We start from the raw sequence: 23,561 nt of genomic DNA, 5'->3' as shown, positions 1-23,561 counted from the left end.
CTACCAAAGCTGTGAACCCGTAATGCAGTGATGTGGCACTTGTGTGCATCTGCTCTGGTGCAATTTGTCCCAAGCTCATGCCTGGAACTTCTCCACTGACGGTGGCATGGGACCGTGCGGTCTCAGCATCCCCTGCTCCAGTACTTTGCAGTTCATCACCTTCCCTTACACCTCCAGCCGGTGCCGTGTCCTTCTGCTGGTCCTTTTCGGATCCATCTCCTGCACCCATTCATGTTGCTAGCGCTCCAAGCTCACCTAAGCCATGTAAGGAGCCGCTCAGCGTTTCCACGGCAGATCCCTGCTTGAGTGGGCTTTGTTCCTCACCCAGCATTTGTACTAAAAGGCTGAGGAACTGCTTTTGCCATGGGCTGAGCCCCCAGGCGAGCACAGGCTGCTGCCTGGCTGCCCTTGCACACACGGCAGGAGGGGAAGCAGCTGTGGGTGGCTGCCTTGCACAGCTGGGATGCTCCAGGGAGGTCTGAGGGACAAGTGTTGGCTTTGTCATTGCATTTTCCATCCCTGCCCCTTTTTGTCTCGAGCAGGGCAGAGCAGCGCGCCCAGCATGCCTGCGTCCCGCTCCGCATCCCGGTCACGGGACGAACAATACTCGCCTGACCCAGCTAGTGCCTTAATCCACCATTTGTACAAATATTACCCTGGGCCTGTTGATAAGCCCTTCGGTCTGTTTGTTCTCATTCACTCTTCCCTCGTGCGTCCAAAGTAAACCGTGCCTATCTTCCCTCCCTGACCATGTGCCGTTCCTCCCAAGGCACGGGCAGGTTGTGGCTGTGACTCGCTGCCGTCGCTGGCAGCAGACGCTGCTCTTGCTTGTGTTCTGAGAAGAGTGTGCAGGCTGCAAGGGTCTGGCCCTGTGCATGGTAAGGGAAGCTGGGAGGCAGGCAGGGTCTCAGGTCCCCATCCTGATCCCAGCCAGGCTGCAGCTGCCCCATGCTCTAGTGCTTCCCCAAGCAGTTAGTCGCTGCCTTGCATCCAAGTCTTGCAGCATTGGTAAGCAGCAAACCCCGGGCACTTTCCCTGCTGGAAAACCTTCCCTGCATGGGGAAGGCTCCATCTTTCCTATGCCAGTGTGTAAGGATGCTAAAGCCCTTTCAAAAGCAGAGACCCTGCCAGCTCCCCGGCACCTCTGGGAGGGCAAGGAGATGCTCCGCTGCCCAAGCACTCGCAGCAGGGTTTCTGCTCTGTAGCAAAACTCCCACTGAGAAACTGGTGCAAAAATCGATAGCTTCTGCCCAGGCGAGGCTCACAGGAGCATCTCTGAGTGCAAGAGCAGGGTCCGGCCGCGCGTGTGAGCCAGACTGTTCCCTGGCTGTGCAGCGGGAGTTGGGTGAAAGCCTCCATGTCCCATTCCTGCTGTCCCACCGCCTGTGCAGCGTCTCTGGCCCTGGGATGCTGAAGAGTCCTGCCAGTTGCTGGAAAGGTGCTGAGCGTGGGGCAGGACCCCCATGGCAAGGCTGGAGCTGTCCCCCTGCTTTATTGTCCTGCGTGTCTGGGCTCCCTCTGTCACGCAGCTGGTGTGTATTGGGGCAGGAGAAGAGCCAGGCAGCAGAGCTTGCTCTGCTCAGAGATTAGGTGTCCGCTCACAGGTCAAGCCTTGCAAAGCCAGGCTTGCTAGCAGATACCTTGCCTAAGCACGGCGGTGCAGCTTTATTGTCACTGTCCACACTTTGATGTTTGCCTTACAGCCCTAGAATCTCAGCCTTTATTTTTCCACCCGGCTCTTCCCAGGGAACGGCTGCCTGCCTTCCCCTGCCCCATGACAACTTTTGAACCCGCTGTTCGATTTCAAACAGGCTTGATGGAGGGGCAGAGATCGCAAAGATACAGCTTCCAGCAAGGCTGATGGACGCAGGGGGCTGGGGAGAGCAAGGGGGGGATCGGGGGGGGGGGCGAGGAACTGGTGAGTTTGGGAGAGTGAAACCTCCTGGCTTCACTGCTGGTGTGACAACAATTTTTAAGAGGGAGCAGCAAACCTGCAGAGGAAAAGGCAAAAAAAAAAAAATTTATTTTATTTCATCAAGAGCCCAGATCTCCAGATTTCTGTGTGTGTCTGCCTCCTGCCAGGAGTTAGCCCCACACCTCCCTGCCCACCCTTGACAGCTCCTGCAAATGACCCTCTAATGACGGGATGGTCCCAGTGTGAAACGCTGTTGGAATATGTAAGCGGCCCAGGGGAGGGTCTGTGGGGAGGGGGGGGGGACAGGGGACACCCAGACACGCTTTGTTTATCAGCCGGTTGGGATGTGGATTGGGGATAATCAGGCTGGACTGGGGATGTGGAGTCGGGGCTGCTGGTCCCAGGAGGGGAGGGATGGGGATGGCCACCCGCTGCCAGCCCTAATGCCCGTGGTCCTGCTTGTCCCCTCCATCGTGTGTAGCTGGGGACCGGCAGTGGGTCCCCACGCGTGTGCCGTGGCCGTGGGAGGGGGCAACTGGGAGCCTTGGGGGAGCCCAGACCCACGGCCAGGGCTGCAATGGGGTGAGCTTGGCCAAACCCGGGGACTGGCCCTCGCTGCCCCAGGAGGAGCGTGGCACACAGTGGGGCATGGCCATCCCCAGGGGCACTCGAGACCCCAGGCATCACCTGCGGCTGGAGGTGTCCTGCTCGGGATCCCAACCCCGTCACCCATTCGGGTGGGTGACCCAAAGGAGAGCTGCCTGCACAGGCTGCTGCGCACGGCTTAAAATTCATTGCTACTAGAGAACATGGCCCTTCCCCTTATCTCCAAGGGGTAAATAAAGGTGGAAAATCCCCTCAGCCCTCCTTTTCAACGCCTGCAGGTGCTTCCCTGCTTGCTCTTGAGCAACCGCCTATCAGGGTGGGAACAGCTTCTTCATTATCTCACATGAATTTTCCTGTTCACAGAGCTGTTGAGTATGTTTTGACCATTTGAGGGGACCCACTTGCTCTAGCAAGTTATGGTAGCAGCCCACCTGCTCTGGCTGCTACCAGCCAGCATTGCTGGTTTTGCCAGCAAGCCATATGGCTGCAGCCAGAAACAATCCTGGAGCAGGGAGAACCTCTGGGTGCAGCAGATGCACAGAGAAACGGGGGGAATCGTGCCCTGACAGACCATTCAACAGAAAAAATGGGCAGTGGAAACAAGCAGAATCTACCAGGCATTGTTAATATATAAAATTTATTAATGAATTATACAACCATGACCCTTTCACTACCGCCCCATCCAGCGAGTGGTGGAAAAGGTTTGAGCAAAGCCATGGTTTTACAGAGGAAAGCAGTGTGTGAGCCAAGATGTTCAGGGCAGGTAGGAGGGCTGGGGGGGGGGGGCTTAGACCCACTGAGACCGACCACAGGGCTGCCTAATTGCCAGGGGCACCTCGTTTGCCTGTGCAAACTCTCTCTGGTTCCTGGTGAAGGGATGATGCTTTGGAGAGGGATGTGGGAGCCTCAGGTCCGCCTTTTGCATCACTCTCTGTGTGGTCCTGGGTGAGGAGCGTATAAGATGGAGGTCGTTGCCTCCCTGCCTGCTGCTGGCCAGTTCCTCCTGGGTCCGTCCCTCCCAGGGCCACGCTCAGCCCTGCGGCTCAGGGCAGGAGTGGGCTGTGACAAACCCCTGTCTGCTGCTGCCCATGCTGGTGGGGGGCTCTAGACATTGGGGTAACCCATTAACTTGGCTTAATTGTGATAGAAATCTGGTAGAGTTTTAACAGAAATATAATAGAAGTCTTAAGAGAAATGCCTAAACCCCAGGGGAGATTAAAAATCCCAGTGGTGCAAATGCTCAGCATGGCCAGACACTGGTCCTGCAGCGTCCTGCCAATAGCCTGTAGCGGCCAGCAATTCCCATGGTGGGCAAAAGGAGCGTCGCTGTGGGCAGTGTGTCGTGGCAGGGAGCGATGCTGCTGTGGCTCCAGCCCTGCGCCCCGGCTCCTGCCTCTGTGGAGCAGCACCAGGCCTTGGCTACCCTGGCACACACCGGCTGCCAGCGCCATGGCTCCCAGATAAACGCAGCCATCGGGCACCCACCACCCCGGTGCTGCCACCAGCACCGCAGGGAGGTGTCTGATGGCCTTTCCTGTGCGGAGCCTGGATCCATCCATGCACCGTGGCCATGCAGTGCTGCAGAACTGCTAATGCCCGGGCACCCCACTCCTGCCCTGGCACAGCCAGAGCTTCGCTGACCCACGGGCACGCAGGCTTCAGAGACACGCCAGTCTGCGCGTTGGTCGTGGGTTGGGTGGCCAGTCCTCGGGGATGCTTTCTGGGCAGACACGTCGCACTTCCCAGCAGGGGACAAGCTGGCCTCAGTTGCAGCCGCACTCCTCGATGATCATGTCCTCGTGGTGGCGGACGACGATTTCGCCCTTCTCATAGTAGAGCATGGAGAGGGGACTCATCCTGACCGGGGAGCACGCAGGGCAGGGCACCTGGTTGGGCTTGTAGAGCTGCAGCAAACTCTGTGGGGAGACAAGGGAAGAGCAAAGCATCCCCCCCTGCCGCAGGCCGGCAGGGCTGGGGTGCGCGGGGGAGCGGAGGCAGCAAACCCCTCTTACCTGTATGTAAGCGTGGTTGGTGGGCTTGAAGGTCTCGTCCACGGGTGACGGACACTGCCCTTCGCACCGGTAGGCATTGTACTTTTTGGGGTAGACAATCCAGCTGCCCCAGCCGGTCTGCTCGAAATCCACCATCATGTCCACCCTCCTGCACAAGGACCTGCCCTCCTCCCCTGGGATGACAGCGGCAGCGTCGCTCACTTTGATCCTTTGCTTCTCCTTCCTGTTCCTGCGGTGCCGGCGGGTCCCAACGCCCTGGGAGCCGCTGTCACGCATGACATGCTTGGAGGTCTCTGCTGTCCTGATGAGGCTGTGGTCTCCTGGAGACTTGTCCTTGGAGAAGACAAGCAGCAGGACTCCGTCCGTCACGTCCTGGGGCAGGGCTGGCTCCCCGTGGCCAGTGTCGCTTGAGGTGGGCGAGTGGATGGTGGTGGTGGCCGGGGCAGCCAACCCACTCGCCTCCCACTGCTCCCTTCCCGTGGGACCACGGTGCCCAGGGTCCACAGCTTGGTGGAGCCAGGACCGGAGCAGGCTGGTGACCTCAAAGATTTTCCAGGAGGCTTGGGTGGAAAAAGGGCTGCCAGCCACGGTGCCCAGGAAAAGCTGGTGGGCGCAGGTCCCGTCGCCCCGGCACCTCCGCCGCTGGCTGTGGTAGATGTCCAGGGAGATGTTGCGGGCTGGGGAGAAGCTGGGCAGGTGGACACGGAGCTCGGCCAGGCTGACCTCCTGGCTGCTGGAGAGGGAGGACATGTCGAAGGAGATCGCCCAACGGGAGCCGTTCTGCAGGGAGCCTGAAACCCAAGGGGCATGGTGAGGGGACCGCTGGCTTTGCCAGCAAGTGCCAGTGCCGGAGGGGATGGTGCCCTCGCGTGCTGCTGGGGCACGGTCCCTGCCGTGGGACCCCGAGGGTCGGGGGAAAGTAGCTAGGTCCACTCCGAGCCCCGAGAGCCAGGGACACCACTGGAGAGTGCCAGTCCCGGGGAGAGGGATGCTTGGGGACAGTGCTGATCCTGGGGATTGTGCGGATCCCAGGACAGGGATGCTCCGGGATGGTGCGGGTCCCGGGGACAGGGATACCTGGGGACAGTGCCGCTCCCAGAGACTGTGCGGGTCCCAGGACGGGGATGCTCGTGGATGATGCGGGTCCGGGGGATGGTGCGGGTCCCGGGGACAGCGCCGGTCCCAGGGAGAGGGATGCTTGGGGACAGTGCCGGTCCCGGGGTCAGGGATGCCCGGGGCCCTTGCGGGTCCCAGGACAGGGATGCCCGGGGCCGCGACCCCACTCACCGTGCGGGGAGAGGCTGAGGGCAGCGGCGGCGGCGGCGCGGAGCGGTGCGGGAGGGGCGCGGAGCAGCTGCAGCATCAGCGGGGGGCAGCGCGGCGGGGCGCGGGTGGGGGCGCAGCCCAGGCGGAGCAGGGCGAGGGCGCAGAGCATCCAGGCGGGCGCGGAGGGCAGCGGGACCCGCATGGCTGCAGGGGCCGCCCGCAGCCGCCCTATTTGTACAGCGGCCCCGAGCACCGCCCCGGGTGGCCACGGCAGTCCCCCCCCCCCCCCCTCCCGCCCGCCCTCCCCTCTTCTCCCCGTCCCTCTTCCCATCCCTCCATCCCCGGCTTCATCCCTCCCCGTCCCTATCTCTGTCCTCCCTCCCCTCCACCCCCCTATCTGCCCCCCGCCAGCCCTCCCCATTTCCAGCTCCCCCGTTCCTCCCTTTCAGCCTCCCTCCATCTCCCCATCTCTTCTCCTCCTCCCCGTCCCTCTCTCCATCCATCCCTCCTGGGATCGTCCCCACCACCAGCTCCCTCCGGCCCTGCCGGGGGAGGGGGGCGGCCACCCCCTCCCTGTTCGGGGACACCGCTGTCCCCAGCACCCTGCACTGCCCGGCACCTGGGATTCCTGGGGACGGGTGGCTCCAGCACCCCTCCCCCAGCAATCCTGTCCTGCTCCTTGGAGAAGGGACCAGGACCTGGGGTACCCATGGACATCGTCCCTGTCACCCCCCCCCCCCCCCCCCCCAGCCCCGTCCAGGCAGGGGCTGTGCCCCCCCCCCCCCCCCTTTGGCTTCCCCTTCTCCCAGCGCAATCCGGAGCAGGACCAGGGCAGAGGGTGCTGAGCACCCACCGTCCCTCCCCGCTGAAGGACAGCGGGACTCGTACCGCTGGGGGGGGGGGGGATGCCAGCCGGGCAGCGCAGGGGGAACGGCACCCTCTTTGGGGGGGGGGCTTTGCCCAAGGTCCAGCCTCGGGGGTACCCGATGCAGAGGTGCTCAGTGGGGTGCGATGGGTGACCCCTTCTGCCACGAGCCTTTCATGCTACAGAGCGAGGGCGAGCGGCCGTGGGGACACATGGCTGCGCGTTTGCCCCACCCCCCCCCCCGCACAGCTGTGCCCGGCCCCCGGCCGTGCGGGGAGCCGAGGGGGGGGGGTCCCACGCCTCCGCCGGCCCTCCCAGCGAGAGGGTTTCGCAGGGTAGTGACTGGCCAGGTGACGCTTCTCCTTTTCGGGGGTGGGGAACGAAATGTGCTAAATCTTGACGTGGGACCCCCCCCCCCCCCGCGGCGTGGGGTCCGTGTCAGAGAGGAGCCCCCCGGGCGCTGCTGGCGGCACCCCCCCGCCACCCCGCGTGGGGACCTGGGACCTGTGTGCTGACGTGGGGTTTGTTACCCCGCAAGTGAACCCCGCACTTAGCACCCGCGCTTCGGCTGGGTGACGTCACGGCCGAGCAAGCGTGACGCCACGGCTCCGTCCTTCCCGGCGGCCGCCGGCAGGTGGCGCCGCTCCGCCCCGGGGTGGGCCCCACCGGCGGGCATCGCCCTTTAAAGCGGGGAGTCTCGCGAGAGCTCGCCGCGGCGGCGATTGTCTCGCGAGAGCGGGGGGCGGCGGGGGGAAAATGGCGGCGGCGGCGGCGCCCGCGGCCGGGATCGTTGCTCCTGCGCCCGAGAGCGCGGAGCCCGCCCCGGACCCTCCCGCCGCGGAGCCTCCGGCACCGCCCGAACCGGGAGCAACCGACGCCGAGAGCGGGTATGCTCTTCCCTAGCCGCGGGCCCGGTCCGCCGGCGCAGGCCCAAGTCGTCCCCCCCCCCCCCCAGCTCTGGAAACCGTGAGGGTGATGGTGGGCCGCTCCCCCCTCTCCCGTTACCCTGGAAACCGTGGGGGTACCGGGGGTGGGAGGGGGGTCCCCATCCCTTCCCCAGGGAAACCGTGGGGTTCCGGGTGGTCCTTTTGCCGCAGCGACAGCGGGGCTGCCCCGGGGCCAGGCTGCGGTCACAGCGGGGCCGAGGTGGGGTCCGTCCTCCCCCCCCCCCCCCAAAGAACTCCTATTTCTGCTCTCTCAGGGGAGATGCCGCCCTGGTCGATGTCACCACAGCTCTGGAGACAGAGTCCGCCAACGGAAAAGACCCCCTGGTAGGTGGCTGCGGGCAGCCGGAGCTGGCTGGGAGAGACCCGGCCCCCGGGGGACAGTTTTGGGGAGCTGGGAGGGGTAGAGAACGTGAGAGCACCCAAATCTGAAGGTGCAGCCTCTTGGTGAGGGTGCTGCATGTCTGCCCTTGCTGCTGGACGCCGCAATTTGGTCGTCCCTGCAGCTGAGCTGTGCTTGTGGTGGAGTGTGTGTGGGTCTGAGAGAGCTAGGGATCCTGGGCTTGGGCATTGCCCTTCCCTCTTGTGTGTCTTTGCAGGCTGAGGTTGAGGCTTATTCCTGGGATACCTGTTCATCAGACTGCTAGCCCTCTCCCTTCTCCCATTTGTTTTTGTTTTGGGTGGGTTTTTTTTTTGGTAGTGACCTGCTGTCTTTGCATAGATGACGGGAGATGCAAAGGCGTAAGATAGTCACGGGTTGTATGTAGTGTAGAAAAAGGGCAAGTGTAGAATTTTTTTTTTCAGAAGATAAAATGTTTTTGTTTGACAAATAGCTGTTTGGCAATGGTTGGTGTGTTAGGACTAATAAGCATCCTCAGTTTTTCAAGATTACTAAGTCGGGGTAAGACAGAGACATAGAACATGAGAAGGTAGTTATTCAGACCCAATCTGAACATGTTCCTGTGGTTCAGATGAGAAGGACTTTCCATCCTGCTAGCTGCAGTTTTAGTTCTTTAAAGAATTATTTTGGAAATTAAATCCTCACCCATCTGACCAGTTCTAGCTAGCTGAATGTACAAAATAGTTTCAGCTCGCTCACAGCATGGCTGTGTATTAGGGGAAAAAAAATTCATTCCCTCTAAATTCTCCTGTCTTGACAGGTTACTGCACAAAACTTCTTTCCTGTCTGATTCAGTCAGTCTTTAAGCCAGTCCAAGTTTGCTGATCTGCTCTGGTTGTAGGAAGCTGCCGGGGACAACTCCGAAGTCTTGGACACTCAGGCAGGCTCAGTGGATGAAGAGAATGGACGGCAGCTTGGAGAGATAGAGCTGCAGTGTGGAATTTGTACAAAGTGGTTCACAGCAGACACGTTTGGCATTGATACCACGTATGTAAGCTCTGCTTAATGCTGGGCATGAAACTTTGGTTAGCAAAAATGGAAGTATTTCAAGTGTGAGTTCCCAAGGACCAGGACCCCGTCCAGGTCTTTGGACACTTGGAAACGAGTGTGTTATGTGAATAACAAAAGCTGTACCCAACACAGCAGGAAGTATTTATGTTCGTACATTTCAACTTTAAACACTCTTTGTCCAGACCTCAGGACTGGACTTGGTGCCTTAGAGGCCTGTAAATGTTATTTGAAAAGCAGAGGGGGCTTCAACAGACATTTTCAATTGGGGTGAACAAAAAATAAAATCTTCCTGTAAGTGAGAAGTGAATTCCACTTTCTTTCTAGAATGAATGTGGGACTGACCTTAGACTTATCAAAAACTCAACTTTTTTGGTTGTGTTTTGTCCCTAAAAAGTACTCTAGACTTCCGATTAAAATTAATTAATTGACTTGGATGGAGCTTCTTGTCCAGAGCTTCTGGATTGTTGTCTCTTTTTATTTTGGTGAATGAATTTCAGGACTCGTCTAAACCAAGAAGATGACACTTGGCTTGTTTATGTTTTTCTCAAGAGCTTTGTGGCTTTTCTTGATGCCCGTGATAAACCTAATAAACCTAATTTGATGAAAATATCATTGAACCTGTTAGATGTTTCTGGTTTTGGAGAGAGAGAGAGCAATTAACTTGTTAACCTGGAATAATTACTTTCTTACCCTGATGTAGTAAGTAAGGTGTACGCCAGAACTTACAAATCAGCGTGCTCTTTTCCAGATCATGTCTGCCTTTCATGACCAACTACAGTTTCCATTGCAATGTTTGCCATCACAGTGGGAACACGTATTTCTTAAGAAAACAAGCCAGTAAGTGTGAAATCATGAAGTTTGTTGAAATTTTGTGCAAGATAGTCCTAGAGGCTTCATTTTGTCTGAAGTTCGTGGGAGTGTCCTGCTGAAGCTTTTCAGAAATGCAATATGGGATTTTTTGGTCTACAAGCATGTGTGTTTTTTTCTAAAAATGTTTTGCTACTAACTTATTAAGGTGGTGAAAATCTTCTGTTTAATGAGGGCTGCTGAGTTAGGACAGAACTTGTGAGCGTTTCACTGTTATTATATAGCATGGATGCTCTGTGGTTAGTAATTGCTGTGTATGTGGGTGTATGTTTGATCTTCCCCTGAAGTGTTAATTCTGGCTCTGGTATGTTTTTGTTTTTAAGATCTCAAAGAAATGTGCCTTAGTGCTCTGGCCAACTTAACGTGGCAGTCAAGGACGCAAGATGAGCACCCGAAAACTATGTTCTCAAAAGATAAGGTATCGCTGTTATAAAAATCATCACAGATTTACGTAAGCTATGATTTCAGTGAAGAGCAAGTTCAAACAAATATTGGCAGCAAGACTTTCAGACCCGCACTCTTAAGACTCTATTTTATTTTATTTTTTTACAGGATATTATTCCATTTATTGATAAATACTGGGAGTGTATGACAACACGACAGAGACCTGGGAAAATGACTTGGCCTAATAATATTGTCAAAACTATGGTAAGCATTCAAGAGTTAAATTCATGGAGGATTTTCTGCAAATGGTACAGTTGTCTGACGTTCGTGTTAGTTCTAAGTCCAGACCTCAGCAAAATGGTAATGATTCTAATGCTTCTTAGTAGTTGATATACATACTACATATTAATAGTAAACACTAGGATTTAAACACTTGTTAATGAACTTGATATGATCTCACCTTGTGTAACTTAAGCTCCTCCTCCTATTTTAGTGTAAAGAAAGAGATGTATTCTTGGTGAAAGAGCATCCGGACCCAGGGAGTAAAGACCCAGAAGAAGATTACCCCAAGTTTGGACTTCTAGACCAAGTACGTAATTAGAGATGGAAGGAAAGTGCACCGTGGGGCATTGGGAGGAAGGGGTGAGGGTTCCTTTTGCTGGTGGCTTACAGTCAGTCAAATGAGCAAAACTTAGCCAAGTCACGCTGTGAGCCTGTGTTGTGCCAAGCGATGTGCTGGAGTACTCCAGCACCTGGAAGTGCCCTGTACAGGCTTTGGGTGGTAAGTTTGACCGAGTCTATACATCAGGTTTTTTATCTCTTTCAGGATCTTGCCAATATTGGTCCTGCATACGATAACCAGAAACAGAATAATGCTGTATCCACAAGCGGAAGCTTAAACGGCAAGTTCTTTGATCAGGCGGTTTTTGAATATTTGGGACCAAGCTGTATTTTCCCAGTCCTATAGCTGGGTGTCTGCGTAGTTACATCAGTTGAGATGCTGCAGTTAAAGTTGTTGTGTGAACTGAGGTCATGCTTATTATGGCCAAAACATGTTCAGCTAGTCTTACTGTGCCTTTCTAAAGATAGATTAACTTTACCTTCTTGTGAAGGTTCAACTTTTTTCTTCATGGTGGCCAGCTAAATCAAGATGCTTGCAAGAAAGCTGAGCTTGTCAGTTTTCTTCCTTAATGATTTTAATTTACCTACTTGTATTATTCAGACTTCCTGTTTCCCGCAGTCTGGGATTTGAAAGTAGTCAGGGAAAGTATATATTATTCCTTATAATCACTGTTTGCATTTTAGTGTTGTTCGTTTAGTAGTGTTTTTGCGGAATGACAGCTGTGCTAACAACTTTGCCTAGCTCTCTGAGATTACTTACGGAAATCTTACTGTAGTAATGTTAACTGCCCATGAGATTTTGTGCGCAAGGCTGCGCCATTCTATATTAAACACATTCAAGTAGTACCTGACAGGAGGTGTTTTAGGCCTTTTAAAACAAGATTATAGATATCTAAGGCTGCGTTGTCTCCATTTCATGCACTGGTTGTTTTTTATTTAATTTCCGGAAGATTGACAAATATGTGGTGCCACTTCTGTTCTTACAGGTGGAGCCTCTTTGGGAGGTGAATATTTACCTTTCAGCTTCTAAAACTTAAGTATTATTGTTTGCAAAGCTTTTTTGCTCAATTATCTTAGAAGCTAAAGTCGATAAAAAATAAAAAGCGTGCCTTGATGTGATTGCAGTAATACTTTAATACAAAACAACAATTTCACTTTTTAATCTTTAGCAGTTAGAAGCTTTTAATTATCATATTCTGCCCCACTTGACTGGTTTAAAGTTTTATTTTCACTTATGTTTATTTTTACTTTGTACAATTTGACCTGATATTGTTGTAGTTTTAAATCTTAATGCCTAAGTAAGTGGTCTGAATCTGTGAGCTGATAGGATATTGTGATTGTTTAGGCAAATAAGTGATGACAAACTGGAGAGCCTATATGTTTATCTGCACTAAGACTAGCAAGTGCAGCTGAGATCATGTCATGTTTGTGCAGAATATGGTATTCCTTCAATGTTTTGAATCCCTTACACTGTAAGGGGAATGCTGATAATTTAAAAGCTGACTATATTTTTAGTTACGACACAGTATGCGGTTCATAAAGGTGTTTATCTACAGTACTTAAAAATTCTGTAGTTTTCCTTGTAAATCAACAGTGATCTTTTTTGAAATAGTGTAATGATAAAATGCATGTACATTTTAATGTATTAAAATGTTACACTGATATTAGTTTGATTACATTTGACATGTAGCTTTTCCTATACTATAGTTTTATTTGTGAGAAAAATTGGGTGCTGTAATACGAAATGATACACTGTTCAATTGTAGTGCTGATTTTGGTAATACTGGAGAGAAACACCTCTATTGCTTTTCATTTTTCCTCAACTTTGGTGTATTTTATTTTATAGATGGAAATTTAATGTTAAGCGCTTATTGGTGTCAGAGTGTTTCTCCAGCATAGTGTGTCACTGGGATGATGACTTTGCTTAAAATCAGCCAGTGTGTGCTGTAGGTTGGGTTTTCTGCTACTTTTGCAGAAATAAATTTGAACTGTGACTGGAATCTCCATGAAAGCAAATAATAATGCTTTTGAAGTGGATCCCAATGCTGCTGTCTGTAGACCTTTTGATGACAGAAAAGATTCTTAACTCTCACCTTAAAAGCTTGAGTTGAGCTCATTTTGTAGATAAATCTCACTTAGCTTCCACTCTAAATTTAGACATTTCAAAAGTTGACTAGAAGCTACATAAAAGTTCTGGATTTTGCTGTGCTCATTTTCAGTAAAGTCTGTTTCATACCTAACTGTGGAAGAATGTACTTGAGCTCATGAACTGATTTTAATTTGGCTGCTTCTGCCCCTCTCTATTTGTGGAGATTCCATGCTCACGGGCTCTCTCTAATCATCAGCTGCTTAATATGCCGTGGTTTCTGTGTTAAGGAGGAATTGCTGCAGGAGGCAGTGGGAAGGGACGGGGAGCAAAGCGCAAGCAGCAAGATGGAGGGACCACGGGAACAGCCAAGAAAACCAGAAGGTAAGAGGAAAGATGACGCAGTGGCAGAGTGATGAGCATCTATAGTGAGGTGTTGTACGCTAGTCAGAGGGACAACTTTGCTTTTGATGCCTTAAGCTGCCTCCCCTCTGTCTCTGCCCTTGGTAGATTTATGGGGATTCATGCCATAACCCTGTGATGTTACTGATAGGTCACATGCTAGAAATTATTTGAAATAGATGGGTATACACTTGTTTCGTAGATGAGTATGTGCTCATTTTGCACAGACTCTTGGAAACAAAGCAATGTGCAGGCTGTGAGCACTGCAGGTACAGCTCTGTAAGAGGTTGTCCTGGGATGACTTGTGACTGAACCGTAGCTGCCGAGAGATGCCAACCTGTAGTTTTTTGTGTTTCGCAGTGACCCGTTGTTTTCTGCTCAGCGCTTACCACCCCACGGTTATCCTTTGGAACACCCCTTTAATAAAGATGGATATCGTTACATCTTGGCTGAGCCTGACCCCCACGCACCTGACCCAGAAAAATTGGAGCTAGACTGTTGGGCAGGAAAGCCTATTCCTGGGGACCTCTACAGAGCCTGCCTGTATGAACGAGTCCTCCTAGCACTGCACGACCGAGGTACAAAGCTTGCTGATTGTATGCAAGTTGTATAGCCAGCTCTTCTTATGAGGGGCCATCTTCTGGAACCTCATGTTACTGGTTATTGAAGTTTCAGACGCAATTGCTTTAAGAGGTGCAAATGTTAAATCCACTTCTGTATGTTCACTTACCTTTTGACATCACCGCGCATTAGATACCACAAATGAACTGCTCATACCATCTTCTCTCACCTACCACAGCTCCTCAGTTAAAGATTTCTGATGACAGACTGACTGTTATTGGTGAAAAGGGCTATTCAATGGTACGAGCCTCGCATGGAGTGCGGAAAGGAGCGTGGTACTTTGAAATATCCATGGATGAGATGCCTCCAGACACAGCTGCCAGATTAGGCTGGTCACAGCCATTAGGTAAATAATTTTACCAAATATTTCTTATCGATGTATTCCACCTGGTTCCTATATTTCTTTCCCTAGTAATTTAGACCTAAGGACCATAAGTCATGTTCAGCTTGCCTGCTTCTTCACTGCTTTTCTTTAAGGGGAAACTCTTTCTGCAGGTGATCTAAATTGTGCAGAACTGCAGTACGGGTGGATCCTTTATGCTGTTGCATGCTTGGCCTTGCTTAACACTGTAGTCAACACATTTGTACTAATGGCAGTCGTATTTGTTAACTGAATGTAATTACTGTTCCAAAACTTGAAGTGGGACACACAAAGGTGCTCCTGCTACGCTGTGTATGTTCATGAAGAAACGTTGGTTTCTGCAGGGAACCTCCAGGCGCCTCTGGGATATGACAAGTTCAGTTACTCCTGGCGCAGCAAAAAGGGAACAAAGTTTCACCAGTCGATAGGGAAACACTATTCATCTGGCTATGGACAGGGTGATATACTGGGATTTTACATCAGTCTTCCAGAAGATACTGAGACTGCCAAATCACTGCCTGACACTTACAAAGATAAGGTGAGGTGTGGAGTTCACTATTGGATTAAGTGTTGGCTAGGTGGACAAGTGGAAAACAGGTTGCTCTAGCCTCACTTTTGCCCCCTTTGATTGCATCCTTTCCATCCTACCTCTGGGTACCAGTGTGGTTCATAACAAAGAGGTCCAAAGTGTTGATCTCCAGAAAACAAAATACCTAGAACTACCCAGAGGTTCTGCAAGGAGGGAAGACTCTGCATGGACTACTGAATGAGATTGCCCACATCTCATTTCATCTTCTCTTCCCCTCCTGGTTCTCAAATATTTGAGATGCGTGAGTCACACTTTTTCTGACACAACAGGCATGCCTATCCCACAGCAGGGCTCCTCCTGTAGGTCTGCCGTTCTTTAATATGTCACTAAGAGTAACAGTTTTTCTGGCTTACTTCTGAAGTGGTTGTCTTCTAATATTTCAGGCTTTGATCAAATTCAAAAGCTACTTGTACTTTGAAGAGAAGGATTTTGTGGACAAAGCGGAGAAGAGCCTAAAGCAAGCACCTGGAAGCCAGGTAAGTTAAGCCTTGGTAGGTGGAGTGAGTGGGAGGATGTAGAACTTCAGCAAGAATGGAGAGCCTGCTGAGACTGGCTTATTGTGTGTATTAATCGCTTGCATTTAATGAGCACAAAGGGAGGCTGATCATTAGTTCTTCATCAAAAACAAGAATGCTTTTATTAAAGCAACAATAAACATGAACTCAACAAACCAGCTGTGCCCTTTGCTTGCCATGTTATTGCTTTCACTTAAGTAATTGTCTGGCATCAAGTAAAGGGGAGTGTAGGTTAAGCTGCCTCTTGAGGATTGCTTTGTAGTTCACAAGTAAGGTCATGAAAGTTAGCCTCAATGGAAAAAAACCTTCTTCTTTTTTCTTTTCAGATAATATTCTTCAAGAATGGTGCCAGCCAAGGCATTGCCTTTAAAGACATCTTTGAAGGAGTTTATTTTCCTGCTATTTCTTTGTACAAAGGCTGCACGGCAAGTAACATATCTTTGAAAGATAATTCCTAAGTCAAGTCCATCATAGTTTTAGTAATGCATAGAGTGTGGGCGCTCTGGGAACGTGTCAAGCAAGTGAAGAGGAAAGATGGGAATTATTTTAGTGAAGTGACCCTGGAACAATGCTGCTGTTCGCTTGTGTGATGTAAATTTATCAAACCATTGAACAAATGCTCTCCTTTCATGCCAAGGATGTTTGTTCATGTGGTCTTGCACAGGGTGCTGGTAGGCTTAGGAGTAAAGACATTTGCCCCCCTCCTTTTTTTTTAATCTAATGACAAATGTGTCTTCCACAGGTTTCTATAAACTTTGGGCCGTATTTCAAATATCCACCTAGAGATATCACTTACCGTCCAGTAAGTAATAACAGAAGCTTATTACCTCCCACTTTGTTATAGCCTCACACTATTTAAACAAAAGGAGGTTGAGATTTTGTGGTGGTGGTGGGAGTTGATTTACACCAAGCTTGTATCTGTCCTCTTCACTCTTTGTACTTAAATGCAGTCCCTTTGGCTACAGTATTGAAAAATATTTAAGGACTGATAGCCTAACAAATAACTAAATTTTAACTAAATACTAGATGCTGTCTTGTTCCTCTTGACAGATTGTAAAGTCCCTGTTCTTGCCTATGTTAGCCTCTTTTTATCAGTAAGAGGGCTGAATTCTTTTTTAAGGAAACACTTGGAAATTTTTTTTCCCCCCACTAATGTTTTCAGGAGGGAAACAGTCCTGGGATGCTGCTGTACAGCAGGGCTAGTCACTCTTTGTCCTGAGCCTGTACTTCATGACTCAAGCTAACTGTCTTTCATTCCCTTTGCAGATGAGTGACATGGGCTGGGGTGCTGTTGTAGAACACACGCTGGCAGATGTACTGTATCATGTAGAGACAGAAGTTGATGGAAGACGAAGTCCACCCTGGGAGCCATAAATGAAGTGGTGGCACCGCGTTAACAAAAATGACACAGTCGGTATCCAGTCAAGTGGTTTTTATTATAGAGGAACATGCATCACTCGGAGCGATCAGCCAACAAGCAAACAAGCTGAAGCCAATGCAGCTCTTGATGGCAGGCCTTATGTATATTTGTTACCTGCTGAAGATTCATGCTCTACCACTATGCTGGAGTCTAAGTGAATGCAGTTCTAGTATGTATTGTGCTATTTGTGGGCATCTCGGAGTCTTCAGTAATGTTTACAGTGTAGCTAGCTGAAGAAGCAAGTATTATATTGAGGTAACTTCTCATGTGATGTACCTGGGTTGTAACAGTCAAGTTGTTCAGTGAGAGCAGGCTGCAATTGGACAGACCTGCTCTATGCACACTTGCAGAAGGAACATTGACACTTCTGCTGACCTGTGTTTGGCTAATTGTAAACAACAGCTTCCAGCCAGAAGGATTGTGTTGTAACAAGACTACTGCATGTAAGACTGAAATTTGGGCTTCTGTCCAAACTGTATTTTTTTTCCCCACAAACTGGAAACCAGTTTAAAAATAAAGGCTTTAACTCTTTCTTTTGTTTGGTTTTTTTTTGTCTTGTGACAAATGAGATTTAAACTCAAAGTAGCTACATATTAGAGATCACTCAAGCTGAAGATCTCCTTCTGCTCGCTGCATTGACAAGTTAGTTACACAGAGCTTTGAATGAATAAATAATTTGACACCTTGTGTGTGTCTGTACAGGAAAAATAAATTAGAGCTGCTTCTACCCCCAGGTAAGTGTGTGCTGTGTTTGTGTTTTGGGGGAAGGAGTGAAGTCAGTCAGTCCTGTGCTGGTGCTCCTGCTATTCCTAATAACTAATTAGCCAAGGCCTTTAATAGTAGACACTACTAATTGAAGCTTGCTTTATTTATTTATTGAAAGTAATTAGTTAGGGAGGTGGCAGGCACATGCTATGGGGAGCAAATGCAGGACTTGCCTCAACTTTTTGGTCCTGCATTTGCACAACGAGCATGTGCTGGCCCCATCAGGGAGGTCACAGAGGCCTGACTAATTAGTTACAATAAACACAGCTTTATTTATTGAAACCATGTATTAAGTAGTGGTATTTACTATTAAAGGTCTTGGCTAATTAGCACAGGCTGTAATTAAATTGTCTGACTTGACTTACCCCATTACATGATTCCCTACTTCACCCCTGATCAAAGCATTACAGCACTAGTCAGTGTGGTCAGCAGTTGAGGGCCACCATCCGGGCCAGGTGTTCCCGAAGGTGGTTGGCAAAGTCGACCTGCGTCTGGGACAGGACCTGGTTGATGATCGTCTTCGGTAGCCAGCCCTGGAGAGGAGCAGATACAGCCCGTGAGTGGAACTTGCCTCGAATAAACTCCTGCTTCTGCTTTGAAATGTTTGCTGCAAAACTTACCTTCAGGTCAATGCTGAGAAGCCACGTTAGCTTGGTTTGTGAAGGACTGCCGGGCAGTGGGCGCAGGATCATACACGTGGGACCGTTCTCAGCTCTGTAAGAGGACAGGAATGCACACCTTAGAAAGCAACGATGTGACTTAGCCTCAAAAATTACAGCCGTGCTGAAGCACTTTGTGAATTAGGGTTTCCTTAGTGGTTCCTGCTACTGAGACAAACCTCACAACTCTGAGCCCATACTAAAAGCTAGTGTGTGAATCTGACTTTCATTACACACACTGTAAGTGAATGCAAAAAGTGATTACCTTATAAATCCTTCCTGTTCTGGCATAGCTCCGTATTTTGTGGACATGCCGGCCAGGACACAGGTGGAGCCACGTCTCTTAGAGCAGCGGACGCTCACAAAGTCCCGTGGTCCAACAATGTTACCAGGGGTAGCGGCCGCCTTCTCGTGGGTGATCACTGTGTCCTTTCCAATCTTCTGGAGAATCTGGACAGTTTAGAATGAAAACATTAATTTGAAGTATTTACTGCAAACATAGCTAAAAGCTAGCTTTGATTACCATGTGTTCAAACACATGCTCTTAAAAAAACCTCAGTGTTTATAGTGAGAAAAATCAAATATCTGCTTCATCCTAGAATGCAGAACATGAGTTTTCAATACCTGAAAAGGGGAGGTATTTCTCTTAACACTTCTCTTATTCTAGACAAGCTGTGGAATAGCAAAACACTCTTCCCTGCACGTTGGGGTACTGTGGTATTTCTCCTCTAGTAACAGTGCAAATTTAACAACAGAACTGGCCTGCTACCTTGCAGTAAAGTGCAAGTGCGTTTCCTACAGAAAAAGTAGCAGACAAGCTGCTACAGGCTAACTTCTGCTGCAGCAGCAACGTGGTTACTGCAGAACAAGCACTACTACTCCGTTCCCAAAGAACAGGTGGAGAAATTCCTGTGCTCCTGCTGTGACAGGCAAAGCGATTCTGCCACTTGGAGCAGCACATGTGTGCGAACCCCTGGCTGGGACAGGTCTGACGTGCGCTTCCTACCTTGACTTCTTTGACGTTGGGATTCCAGTCTCCCATCTGCTCCATGTTGTCCACCAGCTCACTGTACACCGCGTCCAGGGGCTGGTCCACCACCACCTCGAGTCGGAACACCTTGCCCACGTCCGGGAGCACCTTGCTCAGCACTTTGTCGCCGTTATCCTAGAGAAGAAAAGGCAGAATTAATATCACGAATATTCACAGGAGGACCGCGTCAGTCTGCCGCAAAGCAGAGCACCTACCACCACTGTCTCTGTCTTCCAGCCGTCCTGGTCCCCGAGGATGCTGAGTGATTTCTGGAGGGCTTCCTCTCCTTGCTTGACGTAAGACATTTCCATCTCGCTGAAGGGCTTCTCCTCCAGCCTTGAGCCTGCATGAGATCAGACGAAAGCAGGAGTGAGTGTACGAACACTGCATAGTTGACTAACACATCATAACACCAGATAAGCTTTATCTGCATCAAATACGCTTCTCCATGCCCAGGGGCTAGGGAAGTAAACTCAATTCCCACTGCTTGCCTGCCTTCACCATTCGTTTAGCAAAAGCACAGGCTACCCACGAGCAGGTTTTCCTCCAACCACTCTCCCGAGCCCTGACCCATGATGGCACCCACCACCCGGCAGAAAGGGGCAGACCCCATCTGCTGGTCACTTACTGAGCAAGGAGCTTCTTCTGCGAACCTGGTTAATCCATGTGCTGGGTCCCGTGCTGTGGCAGGCGAACTTGCTCAGCTCCTGGCTGATGGTGACAGCGGCTTGTCTTCTCAGACCTGAGAGCAGAGAACGCATCACTCGCCAGCACCAGGAACCATACTGCACGGGGCTTGCTATTTTTTTTTTTTCTCCAATTTAAACACAGGACATTGAAAAAGCCTCTGTTTGCCACCTTCACTGAAGTTCCTACAGGCACAGAGAGCAGTTGACTGCCATTGCACTGCTCTGGGACAGAAGCTCTCCTAAACAAACCCAGGCTTTGCTCCAGGTCCGAGTCACGCAGCATGCAGGGAGCAAGATGACAGCCGTAAAAATACCGAGGAGCAATCATGCAGGTGCCCAGGAAAGGCTGTAGGAAATGGAGCACAAGAATACAAAATCCTCGCAGCCAGCGGGACCGTTACCTATAGCTACCCTCCACATTCACCAGAGGCACGCAGCCATCCCCCTCGGACCCCAGCAATAAGTCTGGTAGCAAAAAGGGTTGTGGAGACAGTAAAGCACGAAACCCAGAAAGCAACGTGGCACGGGATGGGGAGAGCATCCCTGGAGCTTCCAGCCTCCTCCCGCCTTGCGAACCCTGCCGGCGCTGCCCACCGCAGGCAGCCCACCGAGAGGGGTTCCCCCAGCCCCACGTCCCAGTCCCCCGATCCCTCACCGGTCATGTTGCGCAGGTGCCGGTAGGAGATGGCAGCGCAGAGCTTGAATGTAGCGGGCAGCATCTTCCTGGTCCAAACGGAGCTGCGGGCTGCGGGCGGGCGTCTCTGCGGCAAGTTCTCCTCTGCTCTGGCCCTCCAGGCGCTCGGCCTTAAGTACGCCCGCTGAAGGATGCTGGCTTGTCAGCAGGGAGATAAGAGCCATCACTTACGGCAGGGCCCGGGGGGCCAAGGCCGGACCCGGCTCCTTACGCATCTGCCGGGGGCCCACGGGTCACCGCCGGTGTGTCCGGCGAGCAGATGCACGCACATGGGCGGACGCATGCTCGTACGCCGCGCTGGCACGATGGAGCCCGGCCAGCCCCCGTCCGCGGTCCAGCTGTGGAAGGGGGGGCACGGGCAGCTCCTGCAGCGAGACAGGGGCAAGAGACCGAGGCACAGCCCCCCCTGCCCAGCTCGTGCGGTGCTTTGCAGGCGATTCCTGCGCCAGGGACAAACCCCGCTGCACGTGGACCTGGGGTCCACGGCATGACTGCCCCCCGCATGGATCATCAGCCATGGATAACAACGGATAACAACCAACTCTGACAGGTAACAACGGGTAATGGCAGATAACTAAGATAACAATGGATAATGATGGCCAACACCATCTCACAGCACAACCATCCTGGAATAACTAGAATCAGGCTCAGCACAGCCTCAGCTAATGCTGGACACAAGAATCGGGGCAGCCTGTCCCCCACCTAGGGACCAGACCCCACGGCAGAGCCCTCGCTGCGGCGGCAAGTTAAAGCTCCATTGCACAAGACAAAACCCCGTAGAACAGGACCTCCCGGCACCACTGGCACCCGCAAATACACATGGGATCGGTGGGCACCCGGGATGGCTGTACACGGCAGGAACACCAGGGATACTTCACGCACATCACGGGGACAAGAGCATTTTGGAGGGTGTGCAGCCCTCCTCTTTGCCCTGCAGAGCACCGCGCTAACGCAGCTGCTCTTTCAGCCCATATAAAGCTGAATATTAGGTATACTAAGCCGCCAAGCCCAGGGCTGGGAGTGAGGGACAGCCCCCCACAGCTCACCCAAGAGGCCGGTTTATCTGCCGTGGGGCTGGGAGCAGTGGGCAACAGCAGAGCAGCGATAACACTCAAGGATGAAATGACATTTCTGGGATGAGTTACGGCCCCAGAGACCAGCGCTCCCAAGAACCCATGAATCACCAGCTGCTTCCTTTGACGTCAGCCCCTGCACCCTCCTGCGGGGAACCTGACCTTCCTCCCCGCTGTTGCAACAATTTGGCCGAGGGGGAGGTCAGCCGCTCTCTGCACCGGGCAGCCCGGTCCCAGGGAGCCCCTTGCCTCCCCCAGTCCGCCTGCTGAGCCCCCAAGAGATGATTTGGGTCCTACCTGCCACCCGGGAACGGTCCCGCTGCTCCTTTCCATCATCGGCGCTGCTCTTCTCCATCACGGGCGAGAAGAGACACCTCGTATTCACGTCAGCGATGCGCAATTAGATGGAGGTGCTGGTGGGACCAGGAGGAAGCCAAAAGCCGCACCATCCCCTTCCTGAATGTTTTTACTGGGAAATCCCTACTGAAGCTGTGCTCCTGCTCGCCAACCAGCGCTGCAGCCCCACGCGATTCCCGGATCCCTGCCCGCAGCTCTCCCCCCGGCTGGGCTTTGTCCGCTGGGTCCCCACATGCCTGCACACACGGGGAGGAAAAACCAGGAGGGCTTGAAATCCCTGAGCCGCTGCCGGGAGCTCCCAACCCCGTATAGACCGGAGCTCGTGCCAAACGCACGCTGAGCACCGATGGCTCTGCAGTGCCCGGGGAGAGTGGGTGAGACCCTCCGGCAAGGTGTCACCCCCGGTCCCCTGCAGCCCCCCCACCTTGCCAGCAAGGAGGCTGGAGCACCCTGGCCAGGGGACGCAGCACCGGGGACCGGGACGGCAGGGAGACCCCCCGGCTGTGAACCAGCTGGGATTTGTTATCCCAGCTGGAGCCGCCGCTCCCAGGCACAAGGCCTCGGCACAAGGACACGCCGTTGTTTGTGAGAAGAACCAAAACAGCCCGGGCAGAGCCGCCCCTCCGGCTCCGGGCTGTGGGGGCTGGAGGGGCACAAGCCCCTCTGTGCCCCTCGGGAGGGGACACGGGGACAGTCACACTGTGCCATGGCACACAAGGCAAATCCCAGACCAGCACAGAGAGACCCACGGCCCCGGGAAGCCGTGCCGAAAAGGCACCCAAACCCTCAGGAGGGTCTGGTTAATTGGGACACCCCCGGGACACTCACCGACTCCTGATGTGACCTCAGCATCTCTTCCAGACGTCCCTCAGGGGTCTCACGCTGTCGCCGTGCTGCCCGCTGCATCTGCCCAGCCTGCAAGGGGAAGGGACGGCAGCCCTCCCGCGGCACCGGGGACGGCACCGGCGACGGGGAGCAGCAGCGCTGTGTGGTGCCGCAGGCATCGGGGATGGGATTCAGGTCCCAGCACCTACCTTGGGCACCGGGAAGGTGCATCTCCATCGGGATAGGAGGGAGCACAGCTGGTCCGGCTGGCAAGCCCACTCTTGCTTCAGCATTGCTCTCCTGCCCGGGGCAGGATGAGGTGCCGGCAACAGCTCGGACCTGCCTAGACCCATCTGGACCCTTGGCTGGTGATGCCAAGCTGGGCCGTGCTGAGCTGGGGGCAAGGGGAGTGCATGGCCGCATCCTGCGTGCCAGCAAGGGGATGCCCGGGAAGGCGGCACAGCCCTGGTCCGGGATGGGCACCCAGCACCCTCCCACCCACATCCCGTGGAGGCAGAAGGAGGGAGAAAACGCTGAGGGAGGTAAAACGGCTGAGAAAGCCCCCGCTGGGTCCCTGACCCCCT

The 23,561-nt window shown here is 52.6% G+C and overlaps 3 protein-coding genes across 4 annotated transcripts; 1 reads left to right on the top strand and 2 right to left on the bottom strand.

Annotated features, from left to right (window-relative positions):
- Nucleotides 1-3,139: 3,139 nt before the first annotated feature.
- On the bottom strand, nucleotides 3,140-6,045 carry NODAL (nodal growth differentiation factor). Its single transcript, XM_069800935.1, has 3 exons — nucleotides 5,821-6,045; nucleotides 4,534-5,324; nucleotides 3,140-4,437 (listed from the first exon to the last, which is right to left on the bottom strand). Exons 1-3 carry the CDS (start codon nucleotides 5,999-6,001, stop codon nucleotides 4,285-4,287), a joined length of 1,125 nt encoding a protein of 374 aa, XP_069657036.1. The 5' UTR covers nucleotides 6,002-6,045; the 3' UTR covers nucleotides 3,140-4,284.
- Nucleotides 6,046-7,399: 1,354 nt separating this feature from the next.
- ASH2L (ASH2 like, histone lysine methyltransferase complex subunit) lies at nucleotides 7,400-17,416 on the top strand. 2 transcript variants are annotated; one of them, XM_069800932.1, is made up of 17 exons: nucleotides 7,400-7,551; nucleotides 7,866-7,935; nucleotides 8,850-8,995; nucleotides 9,768-9,856; nucleotides 10,210-10,304; nucleotides 10,439-10,534; nucleotides 10,764-10,859; nucleotides 11,097-11,172; nucleotides 11,878-11,895; nucleotides 13,268-13,361; nucleotides 13,740-13,957; nucleotides 14,179-14,346; nucleotides 14,706-14,899; nucleotides 15,334-15,426; nucleotides 15,792-15,890; nucleotides 16,208-16,267; nucleotides 16,732-17,416. In XM_069800932.1, the coding sequence occupies exons 1-17, from the start codon at nucleotides 7,421-7,423 to the stop codon at nucleotides 16,837-16,839; spliced, it is 1,851 nt and encodes a 616-aa protein (XP_069657033.1). In that variant the 5' UTR covers nucleotides 7,400-7,420; the 3' UTR covers nucleotides 16,840-17,416. The 2 variants fall into 2 exon arrangements, with proteins under 2 accessions (XP_069657033.1, XP_069657034.1); XM_069800933.1 differs by lacking the exon at nucleotides 7,400-7,551 and having other exon boundaries at nucleotides 8,769-8,995.
- Nucleotides 17,417-17,418: 2 nt separating this feature from the next.
- On the bottom strand, nucleotides 17,419-23,504 carry STAR (steroidogenic acute regulatory protein). Its single transcript, XM_069800934.1, has 9 exons — nucleotides 22,981-23,504; nucleotides 22,093-22,388; nucleotides 20,684-20,860; nucleotides 19,968-20,081; nucleotides 19,555-19,682; nucleotides 19,316-19,474; nucleotides 18,575-18,759; nucleotides 18,271-18,364; nucleotides 17,419-18,183 (listed from the first exon to the last, which is right to left on the bottom strand). Exons 2-9 carry the CDS (start codon nucleotides 22,148-22,150, stop codon nucleotides 18,076-18,078), a joined length of 1,023 nt encoding a protein of 340 aa, XP_069657035.1. The 5' UTR covers nucleotides 22,151-22,388; nucleotides 22,981-23,504; the 3' UTR covers nucleotides 17,419-18,075.
- Nucleotides 23,505-23,561: the final 57 nt, after the last annotated feature.

Source organism: Haliaeetus albicilla, chromosome 13 (genome assembly GCF_947461875.1).
Source record: "Haliaeetus albicilla chromosome 13, bHalAlb1.1, whole genome shotgun sequence".
Taxonomy (NCBI): domain Eukaryota; kingdom Metazoa; phylum Chordata; class Aves; order Accipitriformes; family Accipitridae; genus Haliaeetus; species Haliaeetus albicilla.
Note: the sequence above shows the minus strand (reverse complement) of the source record. Positions and strands in the feature narration are given on the sequence as shown.

What these genes read in the sequence shown, in the direction of transcription:
- NODAL (XM_069800935.1), bottom strand. Translation starts at nt 6,001, where the DNA reads ATGCGGGTCCCGCTGCCCTCCGCGCCCGCCTGGATGCTCTGCGCCCTC. An exon ending in CCTCAGCCTCTCCCCGCACG is followed by an intron (nt 5,325 to 5,820) that starts GTGAGTGGGGTC and finishes CTTGGGTTTCAG; the next exon opens with GCTCCCTGCAGAACGGCTCC. An exon ending in CCAACCACGCTTACATACAG is followed by an intron (nt 4,438 to 4,533) that starts GTAAGAGGGGTT and finishes GTCTCCCCACAG; the next exon opens with AGTTTGCTGCAGCTCTACAA.
- ASH2L (XM_069800932.1), top strand. Translation starts at nt 7,421, where the DNA reads ATGGCGGCGGCGGCGGCGCCCGCGGCCGGGATCGTTGCTCCTGCGCCC. An exon ending in ACGTTTGGCATTGATACCAC is followed by an intron (nt 8,996 to 9,767) that starts GTATGTAAGCTC and finishes GCTCTTTTCCAG; the next exon opens with ATCATGTCTGCCTTTCATGA. An exon ending in CTTTGTACAAAGGCTGCACG is followed by an intron (nt 15,891 to 16,207) that starts GCAAGTAACATA and finishes TGTCTTCCACAG; the next exon opens with GTTTCTATAAACTTTGGGCC.
- STAR (XM_069800934.1), bottom strand. Translation starts at nt 22,150, where the DNA reads ATGGAGAAGAGCAGCGCCGATGATGGAAAGGAGCAGCGGGACCGTTCC. An exon ending in GGACCGTTCCCGGGTGGCAG is followed by an intron (nt 20,861 to 22,092) that starts GTAGGACCCAAA and finishes CCTGCTGACAAG; the next exon opens with CCAGCATCCTTCAGCGGGCG. An exon ending in GGAAGACAGAGACAGTGGTG is followed by an intron (nt 19,475 to 19,554) that starts GTAGGTGCTCTG and finishes TTTCTTCTCTAG; the next exon opens with GATAACGGCGACAAAGTGCT.